Here is a 14,789-nt window from a genome sequence, read left to right as displayed (position 1 = left end):
ATGTGATTTATCTTGCATATTACACTTAAGCATTGTCTTTTATGCAATTTGATCCAAATATCAACATAGTACTGGAGAGGGGCGCCTTCATGGGGTGGCACCAATGACTATACACTTCATTTTACCTTGGCCTAAAACTGCCATCCTTCCACCAAGAATGCTGAGTTACAATAATAGATTAACACTAGAATGAAGTCACAAAAAAGTGCTACAGAAAGTATGTGGTGCTATTATTATTTTTTTTTTCACCCAGTGGCCTACATGAAATAAGCTGCAAAAATATGAAAATCTAGGTAAGGTACAAGTGAATGAACTATAGGCAGTGGAGTTGTACAAGTGTGCGTCAGTCCAATCTCAATCTTCCCACAACCACACCACCACTTGTTTGGAGTTATGGAAAAATAATAATCAGTTGATGTTTGCATAATAAAAGTATTTATTAGGTTAAGTATAAAAATCAAACTATGAGCTAAGAGTAGGCTATTGAACCTTAACTTCGTGCCCAGGACATCAGCCTGTGACGAGTCCTAGAACTAATTTGTCTTGCTACCAACAATGCATAGATATATTTAAATACATTAATACAAAATGTAACTTGTAAGCTGTGTAAGATTCCATACTGTTCATGGCCATTATTATCCCACTCATTAAAACAAGAACATGTTAGTGTTAACTAAATTTAATACTGGAAATACTCAATACCTTGGTAGGCAGCCAAAATAATGAAATCTAATAATCAATAAACTGTACTACAACTTCAACTAATTCCACATAAAAAGACCACTAAATTTTATTAACTACGGCATGTAAAACATGTTGCTGATGTTCCTAAGAGTTACTGTAAAAGCCGTTTCTAGGCACTGATATTAATTAGCAAACTAAACGTGGCAAAAAAAATTACAGCCAAATAAATTAGGCACAAATTGCTTGACTTGTTAAAAACAGCATTAATATATTAATTCCAAAACATTAAATGCAAAAGCAAAATATGTCAGTTCTAAAAATGATAAACTCTTGTTTAGTATGAAGCCTAGGCTTTTCAATAAAATTTATAATTTACAGACAAGCAATATATTATATTTCATGGAAATTGTATCTACTATGCTCAATATGGTTCTCACAACTGTCATATTCAAGTGATACATTGCACTATGGCAAAAACATTTCCGGTACATTCTATACAATTTTAAAGATCTATTTAACCCTCTTCCTCCAACTAGAAATTATGAGCCAATGAAGTTAACCAATAATGAATAACTTAAACGAATCCCAAACTTTATAATTTTACAACTGTTATTCATTATTAAAAATACAGTACAGCACAGAAATGCTATGCAAATCTGTTAAATACATTGGATTTCTGTTTGGCTTTTTTAATCTTTTCATGATCAATGCATGAAAAGCAACAGTGACAACCACTTTTTATAATGCCAAACTGAATTGCACATCACTGTTTAATATATCATTAGAGATCACTTGAACTTTTCATTTGAATACTATTTTTAATGACTATGTGTTTGAACTGCAGCAAAGAGCTTGAAATAAACAAAAGCTCCCAATTATTTACAGCTTACTAATAAAGCTAAACATTAAAGGTTACTGCATAAGCAGAGTATGAAAAGTAAAAAAGTTTATAGGGTTCACGGAATGCAGAAGTCCTATTAACATGCATGAACATTACAACACAAAATACTGAGGATTTATTCCTTTGTGGAAATCAAATTTTGTTACACCTTATCATACATAAGACTTACAATTTTTGTAAACCAATCTGACTGCATACATTCAGGAACTATCTATTTCCACATATATACACACATATAAATGGTATGTATAAAAGTATAATACATATTTTGCAGCCCACCACCTTGTGAGTATGTCAGCTAAAATAGTAAAAATATGTACATCCCAAAGCTCTGACTAGATACTGTGACAGTTCTAGAGAAGCTGTGAAAGACGATACCTGCCACTTCTGTAACCTTAGAATGGCAGCTAGTTCAACTATCACAGTTACTTTCTCTGTAAGTCTGACAGTTACATCAATATTAGAGCTATTCAAGCTGCATGTCATAAATCAGTTGCCCAACTTGCTACTGTACTGAACTGATAAAATTTTCAGAGCTATCAACTCTCCTCATTAGTTCACAATCACGTTAATTCCATGAAACTGCAACTGATTATATGTCAGGCTTGATGAACAACACTTTTGCAAAACAATCACCTCACTTCCCACTGGGAAAATTTCAAGTTTGTCGCAAATGAACACAATGGAATCGAGAACTGGATGATTCTGCTGTAAGGGCAGGAGAAATAATTACACCAGAGGAAAGCCCTTAATTGTTCTTAAAGCTATCCTTCAACATACTGCCAAACAAAAGTACAGTGCTCAACTGTATATTTACCAATACAAGTTAGGTAATTGCTCAATATATTGAATATCCTAATTTTATCATCATTAATTCTTACCAAATTTGGCTCTTATTAACTCATGTTACTTTTAATATCACAGGCTTAAGTTAAGTTTTTGCTTGTTAAATACAGTACGTAAAAATATTAACTGAATACCTGTACCAGCAACTAAAGAATACAAAGAAAATGAATATCATCTTATAATTTAAAAAACAGAATTCACCACAATCCTAGTCCAGCAGTATCACACTCCTTAAAATAAAGGTTCGTCTGCACAGCAGTCATGTGAACCACGAACTATAGGTAGATATGTTCTCTCCTCCAGAGTCAAGACAAGAGCCCCCAGTGGGGTGGGAATATCGTGTCCTTATACATTAAAACTACGGCCGCTGCCACTCCCACAACCTCACACTGTCAAGTCCTCCCATTCCTCCATCTCCCTGGGTGTGATCTTGACTCTCAACTTGGTTACTTGGCTCAGGCCACTATGACTCTTGGGCGTGAGGGGGTTCTCACGGATGTCAAACTCTTCCAGGGTTTTCGCTCTTTCCACTTCCTCAACTTCAAGATCTGTTGAAGTCAAACAATCATGAAATAGCTATATCCACATAAACTATTCATTTTGTAATTAAGCTATGATTTCCTTTCCTGCTGAAAAACTGATCACTTAACAGACCCAAGAGTAAGTAAATAGTTTACTAAGTAATTATGTGTATTTAAACATCAGAAGTGCTCAGATATTGGCCACTGATATATGAATTCCTAGATTATAGTATATTAAGAGATACAAATGACAATATCAAGCAAGAAATCGATTTTTTTTTTTAGCTAATGCTGCAACACTTTAAATATCAGAGGTCAACTGGCACAGGCTATTATTCAGTAAGGGACAAAAGTTTACCTGTTATTTCACTGTGTCACCTTCACACTTATTATGAAGTATCATATCCAAGCGAATCATCTATGGGCTCAGAAACATACCAAGCCTCTCTCAGCTTACTAAAAATATGCCAGCAATGGCAAGTGAGAAACAGACGAAGTGAAATGCTAGATCTATTGCCCCCCACCTGTACTTGGCTTGATAATCAAAACATTTCATATACTAACCCATGATGTAGTTGTTGTTGGCATAAATGGCTTTGATTTTTGGGAGACGGAAGATGACACTGGGTAGATTGACGAAAGAGTTATGGCTGAGGTCAAGACGTTCCAGCTCCATGCAATCCACAAGCTCCTCTGGCAACTTCGACATCTTATTGTGGGACAGGTTCAGTTCTGGAAAAATTATGAGGAATTTTAGCCTGTTAACCTGCGTCAATGGTCACAAAACTATTGGTACCTATATATCTACATTTTTGTTGTTCTTACCCCATTAGAAGCACAGGGTCCTGAGGCTACCCCAGACATATAAGATTAAAGCAATTAGCTGCTTGCCTGAGAGGTATCACATGAACAACACGCCCAAACTACAGTACTTAGTTGTAATTATTTTTTGGGCTACATCCAGTTGGAGTACCTTAGCCTACTGAACCAATCAGATTTCCATTTGGATATATGGTTGCCATCCTATGTAGTAATGGTTTCCTGGGCTTTAAAAATTTGGCTTGTCACTCATCTTAAAGTCACCTGAAGGTAGTACTACATCATATGAGTGGATGGTGGGCCCCCTACTTAACTGCTTCACAGTGAAAAAAAAATGGATACTCTAGCTTCAACATAATGACGATATTAATTTCCTTCAGTTATTTGTACGGAACACCGTTAATGTCAAAGTGCATCTGGTCTCTCATTAATCATATGGTTTCTTTCAGTTTGAGGTGAAGGCATGCCTTTCAGAATAATTTGGTTTACCTGTTGCTAATGATCAAGCACGAAATGAACTCTTGGACCATTGCTAGGTATCCTTCTGACTGCCAGTCTCATTTGTACTATATCGTAAAAGCAGTGAAATTTTAGCAACTGGCTTCATAATATCCTGATCTCAGTAAGCTGTCAAATTAAACATTCACAGTTACACTGATTATTGTTTCCGTAACGTAGGAATTGACTTCGAAAATCTGGGGTGCAGATATGCGGTCACCCATCTCTTCCAGTAAATGACCCTTTGAAGTGGCACGTGATACTGTTGATTTTCCCCCCAAGTCCTTTAAATAACCACGGCATATCCAAAACTCCTGCATATTTAGTTTTCGAATAATTTAGCAGTGCTCTAAAGACTATTGGATACCCATTAATTAGTATAAAAAAAACAGTTCACAAGCACGTTAATCATGTGCCCATTCCACTCACTTTACCCTATTTGGTTATGCTAATGAAAACAAGACCTACACATCATGAGATTCAGGATTATTTGGAACTTACATGGCTTCAGTAAAGTCTACGAGAGTGAAGTACGGTAACTCGCGTTCGGAAAACTTAGAGGAGTGACTCACAGATACACACCCGCTACAAGAGATGTTCCCGCATCTAAAAATCCATACATCTATGTGAGCCTTTTTCAAATACGAGTACTGTACCATTGGAGAGGGGGTCATTGAGTTTTCCAGAAAGGGAAATGTCGACTATCATTACCATAAAAAACTTTAATTTTAGTACAATAAAAAAACTTTAATTTTAGTACAATCACGTGCAAAAGTCCACCTATAACCCCCTAGCACCACTGTCCTAACTTGTTTCTCATTCCTCCCCAACCTGTCATCCTGCCCTGACCGTCAGATAGCATCCTTCCTTCTCATAGTGTTCTGCTGTGTGGTTCATATTGCTGTCACATAAAACCATTTCATGTAACACCTTCCAACAGCCTGAGGAAGTGTCGGCGAACGTTTGATCGTTAATAAGGAAGTGGATCCAGACCATGAATCAAAGTTCACTGCACTACCATCTTTCCCCCTTGCAGAACATTTCACAAACGCAATTTAAAGTTTTAACAATAAACACCTGTATAACGAAGTGATTCCCGGAGAACGACTACAAGCCACGGGAAGGCGAAGACATACAATGCATGTATGGCTTCCTTCACTATTATTTTTCTTTCGAAATCCATAAATTAGCTGAAGTATGCATAAAAAAATCGTACTAACGAAGCTGACACACACATACACATGATATTAAATTGTATGTGTAATAGTCTTAGAATCAGAGTGAAATACTTAACTACTCTTCACCATTTGTATACAGTACATACCATCATAATCTCGTATGTTACATCGCTTCAGATTGAACGGTTGCCAACGAATTAATTTACTATAAGATCAAAGACCTCTTTAAACTACAACAAAATTAGATCCACGCCAAGTTAACTACGTAACATTCCCAATACTAAGTTAGTGCCTGTGCAAGTCTTAAAATAGACCGAGGGCACGTTGCCACTCTCCAACAGCAAATATATGCGAAGGAAGCACTACGACCACCACAACGCCAGATTCACAGATTTACGGTCGTTTGCCAGTCGTAACTGTAATTTATTTTAGCAAGAAAGTCAAGGAAAGGAGAGTTCAGAAACTTCCCAGTCTCTTGTTCTTCCTGCGTAAAAAATATTAAGTGGGAGATGATGGTTAAGTGTATTTGCGAATCTGCTGCACAACTGGGGCGCGGCAACCACAAAGTCGGCTCCTTTCCACAGGCATAATATTGAGGTGCCCAGAGACAAGGAAGAGAAGGAAGGCGATGCGCAGGTGGTGACGCCGTAGGGCAGGGAAGAGGGGAGAAGGGTGGGGATGGGGGCAGTGGGGAGGTTGGAGGAAGAGGGGAGAAGGGTGGGGGTGGGGACAGTGGAGGGAGAGGGGAGGGGACGAACCCACGTGGTCTTGTTGTGGGGCCAAGCAGACAACACGTGCATGGGGCTTCCCAATCTTTCTCCCATCTCACAAAATCTGGGCATTTGGGGTCACTGTGTCGCGAAAGAAGGCTTATATTAACGCCTATCGACTGCACGACGCTCATAAAGTCAGATTTTCAAAGTTTTCTGAGTCCCAATCTTCCTTTAGAATAGAATCCGCAACCGTTGATATTAATAAAAGTGAGGGTAATACTCTACGGAGAAGGTACAAGGATCCTGATTTTCATGACTGAACACTGAATTTCTGGTATTTTGCCTTCGCGGGTGCTGAAACTGATGATTGTGTTAGTCTGAAATTTCAATTAAGTTGATCCTTCTCAAAACCTGGGCTTTATGGATTCACTCTGTCGGGGGATAAACAGGGGGAATGGAAGAAGAATTTAGCGGTATATCTTTTCGTACGGTACACTTCACTTCTTTTACTAGCCTTGCGGAGTGTCGGGGAAAATACAGAAGAATTTAGCGGTATATTTCTACGTACGGCACACTTCACTTCTTATATTAGCCTTGTGGAGTACATAAGTTGATGCCTGTGTTCAGTGTGGGGGGGTTCAAAGGAAGGTAAATTGTGCGCGAGGTTCTTGGCGTGGGTACCGGGCACCGTGCCACCCCGGGTTGTCCAGGTGATTCAATGGGTTTTCCGCTGCCCCTCACCCCTACCACTCACCCTCTTCCACCACCACCCATCCACCTCTTTCCCCACCCCACCACCACCACAACCCACCGTCTTCCACCACCCCACCACCACCATCCTCTCCCCTACTACCCCTTCCCCAAGCTTGTTTCCCCTTGTCCTTGTCCACCTGGTAGTACAAAATATGAGAACCCGGATACAACACTCAGGGCTGCAAGTTGTATTCTAGGGGAACTCTGTCACTCAGCAGAACCTGACTGTCCGAACTTCACGCTGCTTCCACCCTACAGAGCTTCTACCTCTATATATCACAGCCCAAAATCCCTATATAATTACCTGGCCCCAACACCACTCACTTTCCCCTCTACATCCATCACACCACCCAAATCCTACCTACTTCCCTCCTACCTCCATATCCTATCTATTTCCCTCCTACCTCCAAATCCTACTTACTTCCCTTCATCTCCAACCTCCTAGTCCATTTAATCACCCCATTTCACTCCTCCACAGCATACTCAAATAAACATCGCTGATCACGTTTTTCATCCCCTCGTTTCACTCCTGCAACCTACGCCAGTAAACACCAAGATCATTAATTATGCCCATGCTTCATCTTGTTCCTCTCTCTCTCTCTCTCTCTCTCTCTCACACACACACACACAGCTACCACATCCCATCCACAAAACCGCACCACCCTATACCACGACGCAAACCGGCCACTAAAAAGACATACGTATAATACCTCTTAAAACTGAATTATCTTTGGCATAAAGCGTCGTGGCACTTCTTCCTGAGCGATTTATTTTGTATATTGCACCTAAACATTTTCTTATGGGATACGTACATCTCTTACAATATCGCCATGGTAACATACAAGAGAATATTAAGGCGTAATAGGGAAAATAAGTCACTGAAGAAGAGGTATTACGAAAGCCACTGAGAAATGGCCCTTAAGTCTGTACTCTTGCTGACTCTGATTTCGTAACACCTTTCCCTCAGCGCTCTACTTTGCATATCACACATTGATGACTTTCTGTTCGTTCAAATGCCCTCTTGCACGTTTAAATGCCCTCTTGCACGTTTAAATGCCCTGTCTGATGCAAACTTTACCGATATTAATTAAGCTATAAACACTATGCAAGAGACGAAAATGGTGCAATAGACAAAATAAGTCGCAGAGGAGTAGATGTTAAGAGGTACTAGGAAGTCTCGCTTCGTATCCCCCACGCCAACAACACGACCCTTACTCCTACGCATATACGCACTTACGCAATACACACCGCCATCTTGAACCATCCCTCAACCCGACACCAACACCACCATTTTTTTCTCTCTCTCTCTCTTTTTTTTTTTTTTTTTTTTCCATACAATTAACTGCTGTTGCTGGTACCTCTTTCAACCCTGTGTCCTTCATGCCATACCGCACCCTCCTCCTGTCAACCCCAACGTCCCCTACCATCCCTTTTTGCTTCACTGTTTCCATTCCCGCGCTCCCAGACACATTCCACCCGCCCTCCACCTCACTCTTCCCTCCTCTTTCTCACTGAACCCTTTCACTCAGGACTATTTTTTTCCCTAGTTTATCCTTGCTACATCCAGACGATTTTATTCAGCTTAGATTTTTCGGGGATAAAAAATACCTGTGTTAGCATAATTAAAATGAAAAACAGGTCACCGAATTAAGCGGGTTAACCTGTTCTGTAAGGAGGGATGCGTCTGTTTTTATCTTATCTTTACTGCCACCAGCGATTTATTCAGCTTGGTCTGGTAGTAATGAGGTAAATAAATAAAGACTATATACTTCCACAATGACGCTGAGTGGTTAATATCAATTTGTACGTTATTTATGCTGAAAATTGCGGTGCTGGTATGATTTAACGAATAGAGAACAGTAAGAAGTAATTAGCAAAATAAATCGCTTACGAAAAGGTATTAGGGAGCTTCCGTTAACGAAAAGAATACGGCACTGTGGACGGACCTACTGTATTAAGGAAAACTACTTCGGTCTACCGGATCTCACGTGCTGGACGTCACCGGGAAAGCCACACAACACAGTACCGTCACCTAAACCCTTTCAGTACTATGACGTCACTGTTCTCCCGATGTCACTATTTTACTGATGTCACTGTATTCTACTCCTGATGTCACTGTATTCTACTCCTGACGTCACTATACTGATGTCACTGTATTCTACTCCTGATGTCACTGTATTCAGCTCCTGACGGCACTGTACTCCTGATGTCACCTGTACTCTACTCCTGATGTCACTAACTCAAGTGAAGGCTCGCATGGAAAACACACGGGGTTTAATCCTACACTGTCTCCCCCTAATATGACAAGGATAGTCTGATGGTGGCAAAAATAAGCCACTGTAGTGAGGAGGTTACGACCTCTTGATAAAATAACACCAAAAGGAATACGAAGACTATATCCAAAAATGCAGACTCTAGAAATTCGCTTTTAAGTAACCGAATTTCATCTCTCAGCGGAAATACAACTTCCATTCGCTGCAATAAAACGGTCCAAGGCAAACATAAATATCAGCGATTCCTTTACCCGCCCTGCCTTAGCGAAATGCGTAAACACCACCTGCAACACTGACAAAAATAAATAAAACAAAGATTGGGAGAGTTGCCGAGTTTAATAAGTATACTTGACTCTGGTACTAAAAAATGGGCTTGAAATTCTGGCACACACACACACACACACGACTCACGACAATTAAGAAAAAGCCACAATCGGTTCAATTTTTGGGGGGGACTAAGACTAATTCGCCATGCATAACTGACCACCATGTTACTAAAAACAGGACGTCAGTATATGGTACACAAGCTAATGCAACGCTCATAAATTTGGAGAAAAAACACAAATACCGTAACAACACTGACACTTGCTTCGTTCACCACCATCTATGTATCTGATTCCCCTGTGATGCTATAAAAAAAAAAAAAAATCTGGTACACAAAGCAGAAAACGTGTAAGCCAGGGCCGAAATTTGCGCAGAATTGACACTTTTTGGAGGGAAAGTTGCCTAATGCATCATGATGTAAATATGTTCAAAATTCGGTAGTCTACAAGAGGTAAATCTGCAACAACGACACTCAAAAAATTACGAAAGTCGTGTTATTCAGTGTGCTGAGATCTGAACATAACTGAATTATCATACGAGTATTTTTTTGTCTTGTTCTGTGTGTTTGTGTGTGTGTGTGTGTGTGTGTGTGTGTGTGTGTGTGTGTGTGTGTTCGTAGTCCTTAAGGCCTGTGTAAGCAAGAAAGCCTAAATGTCTCCAAGGCCAGAGGTGCATTGATTATTTATTGTAAACAGTTTGAAACGTAAACAACAGATGAATGTGAGCATACCTGGACTGCATCCACCTGACGTATTTCCCACGTTTTAAAATGCTGGAGGCAGAGAGAGAGAGACAGACAGAGAGTTGCATGCGTGGCTGGTAACAGATTGGCGTTGGGGAGGGGGGGTGTAAAAAATAAAAAAAATATATAAAAAAGCGAGAGGTGTGGCAAAAGACAACCTCATTTACAGAAAGGAAATCTGACAATGATGTGTTGGAAGAAAATGGAGAATATTGTGGAACTGTAGTAATGTTAAAAAAAAAAAAAAATGGGGATGGTGTAGAAGAGTAAACTGGCATAGCAAAAGCAAACGGGTCCACTCTGGAACTGTTCACCTCAATCTCTACAGGTACGAGTATTTTCCTCTGCCTGTGACCTCCAATCTTTTTAAACGCAATGTGCCCAGACGTCTAGAAATGAACGAATCATGTTTGTGGCTTTTGTTTAATTTTCTTGGGAAGAGCAAATTTTAAAAGGCTTCCAATTTGGGGTTCTTTCTTTGTTTTTCTTTTCAATTCTTTCCCCCATACGATAAACTCACTGGGGTTAAAAAATGGGGGAGGGGGAATGGTACAGAAAATGGGGACTGGTACAGGAGGGGGAGATAATGGTGACTGGAATAGGAGGGGGAAAAATTGGGGACTGGTATAGGAGGGTGAAATTGGGGACTGGTATAGGAGGGAGAAAATGGACTCTGGTATGGGTGCTGTCTCCTCACGTTCAGCAACCCGGACTCTGAGGCGAAGGGCGTGGCGGCGGCGGCGGTCTGACTCATTCACCTAGTCCTTTGTTCACCCAGCACTCACCCACCCTACCCACCTTACTCATCTACCTCCGGACTTCCTCTCATTAAGTTACTCATTACCCGTATCTAATTACCTACTACTCATCTACCAGTTTTAGTCATTCACCCACCCAGCTCGTATTATTGGGTTATTTCTCTCTCTCTCTCTCTCTCTCACACACACACACACACACACACACACACACACACACACACACACACACTCCTTCCCTGTCATCTTCAATTGCGTCACTCTCTCACTCACCTCGACTCACGACTATCCCTTCATCACGACTTCCTTTCCAAGCCTGACTCACTGTACCCACCCACTTCACTACGATAAAGAATTAATTTATTTTTCCTAATCCCAGACGATTTTATTAAAACTCTGGAATGATATCTTGCAATGATGGAGATTAATGAAGGGCATATCTGACCCCCCAGTTCGAAAAGCCACTCTTGAAGTAAATAATTGTCTAGTGGTAAGATTAATGTAAAAATGTGTCATCTTTATAAACAGGTTACTTACGTCATTAATTTTACTCCTTTACTTATAACAAACTCACAAGTCCCCTTCGTCACAATCGCGTCTATACATTTCCTGAAGTCTGGTGAGCATCAAAGTTTTATATTCAGCTCAGGGATTTCCGGTAGTGAAAGTGTAAAAAAAAAAAAAAAGTAAAAAAGAAATCTCCATTCATCCTTCCCAGACCGTAACCTCACGACCAATTCAACGCGAGAACGTACCGTGAATTCTTGTCACCAATTCAACGCGAGAACGTACCGTGAATTCTTGTCATCCCCTGGCGATTTTATTCAGGTTAAAATATTGCTGAGAAAGCCAAACGATTTTATTCAACTTAGGTGATTGAGGTAGCGTCCCTTTCTCCCCAGCCTCACTCCCTATCAACAACGTATCCCTCTCACCACTCATCTCTTCACCCACTCCTCACTCATCTTTCTCTTATACGCACCTCCACACTCACTACCACCCACCCACCTACTCATTACTTTTCGCTCAACTCCCTTATATACGCATCTCCACCCATGATCTCACCATCTTCACCTACACACTCCTCGCCTCTCAACTCCCCCAACGTAAGCGCTTCTACTCTCACTATCTCATTCTCTTCACCCACTAACCCATCACCTTTCATTCACCTCCCTTGTATATGCATCTCTACACTCACCACCTACTCACCATTATCATTTACTCACCTTCCTCATATACGCTGCTCTTCATTCACCACCTCATATTCATTCGATCACTCCTCACCTCCCTCACGTACGCATCCCCCCCCTCTCTCTCTCCTTCCTTTGTTTACCTTTGCGTTCACCTTTATTAACCATCGCCTGACGTTTTCCCTTCCTCATCCCCTTGGCACCCTTCCCTACAGAGCACTTAGTCTTCTCTCTCTCTTTTTTCTCCCCTTTCTTTCTCACGGCTTCGTTGTACGCAGTCTCTCTCTCTCTCTATCTCTCTCTCTCTCCACATTCCGACCTTCGTTCACCCATCACCTTATCATTTCAGCCTCGACATCCTAAGTGGCACTAAGAAAGCAGTTCCCTTCTAAGATGCTCCTCATCCTCTCTCTCTTCCTTGTCTCTACGCCATGACCTCCCTCCTAATTCTCCTGACATTTTATTTTTCCTCCTCCCTTCCCTTCCTGTATTTCTCCTTGTCCCTTCTCCCTTCCTCAGGTCTTTACGCCACAATCTCCCTCTAAAGTCTTTGAACGTCTTTATATTTCTAACCATAATGACTTTAGATCGTTTTATTCCCCGCTGTCTCCTCCCCCTCCTCCGTGACTCAATACCTTTAATTCCCTTCTAATTCTTTGATCATCCTTGACTCTAACAGCAACAACTTTCTTTCTCTCCTTCGCTGCCGACAGATTTTATTCCCACGAGGTCAATTTCTGGTTTAAAAAAAAAAAAAAAAAAAAAAAAAAAAAAAAAATGTACCAGAGTAACCTTTCTACTGCTATGAATTTTGCTCCACTGAATAAAATCGTCCTAGGCTAAATAAAATTACGAACTGCGAGTAGGTTAAGAGAGCCGCCCAAAAGTGAGGAGTTTATAGGATGGCTGAGTCTAACCCCTCCAGTCTAAATATATATATATATATATATATATATATATATATATATATATATATATATATATATATATATATAAAATGAATACTGTACTCGGGCTGAACGGGTTGGTGGGGGGGAGGGGGGTCCAGGAAGGGTGTACTGGAGAAATGAAGTATGGGGACTGAAGGAGGAGGGGGAGGTGGGGGTGGCTTGGACTGGGGGAGGTGGGGGTGGCTTCGACTGTTTTGGGCCCGGAAATTCTTGGGTAACAGATTGTGTGGGATCAATAACCCCCCCCCCACCTCTCTCTCTCTCTCATGGCAAGGTGAAAGAGGAAAGGCGAGGATAATGATCACGTATCTTTGTAGGTCTCTGGAGGATTTTACTTTTTCTATTTTATTTTCGAACTGGTGGGGTTAGGTACAGCCTTCATTAACCCCTTCACTACCTGGGTGCCCTCTCTAAGCTGAAGAAAATCGTCTGGTAACAGCAACAATTAACCAGATGTCCGGGCCGAATGGATTATGTTAAAAATCGTCTCGTAGCAGCAAGATTAACGAAAGCAGTATGGTCAGTGGGGTTAACTTGACGGCTGACTTGACCAACATTCCACAGCTAAGGAGGCGACTCTGAACGCTGTACACCTACACGCACAAACAGGGCAGTACACGCTTATTTACCTGAGGCGGCAGATAATTTTACCTGCGACGGCTGATCATTTGGCTGACGCTTCGACTTTACCCGTCTGACACTGCCCAATATACTTCCTTTTACCTGGCTGACACTCTACTTCCCCCTACCTGACCTGATGTTCTATTTCTATCCCTACCTCTATGTGCCTGTCACTGCCTCTACGCTATCCATATGACACTCCACCTCTACCCTCCCTGGCTGACATCCTGAACCGTATTATCGTCAGTCAAGCACCTGTTTCTCGGCGATTTACTTTTCCTTACTATATTCTTATCTCTTATCGTATTCACGTGACTTTAATATCAACATAGACAGCATCAATACAATGCGAGTGACTATTTGCAAGCCACGTGAAGAAATTAACTGGCAAGGAACACATGCTTGGGAGTGTGTTTTTCATTTTATCTCTCGACTCTTATTCACCAAACAACAGACTTAGAACTAGAGGGGTTAGAAACAGCTTTAACCCCTTCAGTATGAGCTTTCCCCCCGAAGCTAAGTAAAATCGTCTGGTGGCAGCATAAATAAACAAAATAGGTCGTCTCGCGAATTCCAGAGGGTTAACTGATGATAATATAGCCTTGTTCCCCTACCCTACCTAACTGACGCACTACCCCAAACGGCTGGCCAGTTGGGGTGTTGGTGGTTGAGCTGGGAGGGGGGAGAATGAGGGGGGGCGACAGGACAACGCTCCCCGCAGCTGGTAGACCTGCCCCTCCCCTGCCCGCACCTCACTACCCCCTCCCCTTCCTACACCTCTCTACCCCCTTCCCGTGTCCCCAATCTCAGTACCCCCCTCCCCTTCCTCTCACCTCTCTACCCCCCTCTTCACTATCCCCTCCCCTCCTCCTCCCCCCGCACACCAAGCCCCCATTCTCCCCCCCTTCCCTATCCTGCCCACCTGCCAGCCCTCATTCCCTTGTCTTCCTCTCTACTCCCTCAACCAACCTCATTAATCCCACTCAGTGTCCCAATTTCTCACTCATATCACACCTCATCA

General features: G+C 41.5%; 1 protein-coding gene across 2 annotated transcripts in view; it reads right to left on the bottom strand.

Moving 5' to 3' along the window:
- Positions 1-412: 412 nt before the first annotated feature.
- Positions 413-14,789, bottom strand: part of LOC145414557 (leucine-rich repeat-containing protein 40-like) — a 49,949-nt gene continuing 35,572 nt past the window's right edge. For both annotated transcript variants that reach the window (XM_080284075.1, XM_080284076.1), the window contains exons 3-4: positions 3,517-3,684; positions 413-2,979 (exon numbers count right to left, since the gene is read on the bottom strand). In XM_080284075.1, coding sequence (XP_080140201.1) covers positions 2,816-2,979; positions 3,517-3,684 — 332 coding nt within the window. In that variant the 3' untranslated portion in view covers positions 413-2,815. The remainder of the gene's footprint in view (positions 2,980-3,516; positions 3,685-14,789) is intronic.

Source organism: Coenobita brevimanus, chromosome 100 (assembly GCF_032717465.1).
Source record: "Coenobita brevimanus isolate Jiangsu-jjx chromosome 100, ASM3271746v2, whole genome shotgun sequence".
NCBI classification, from domain to species: Eukaryota; Metazoa; Arthropoda; class Malacostraca; order Decapoda; family Coenobitidae; genus Coenobita; species Coenobita brevimanus.
Note: the sequence above shows the minus strand (reverse complement) of the source record. Positions and strands in the feature narration are given on the sequence as shown.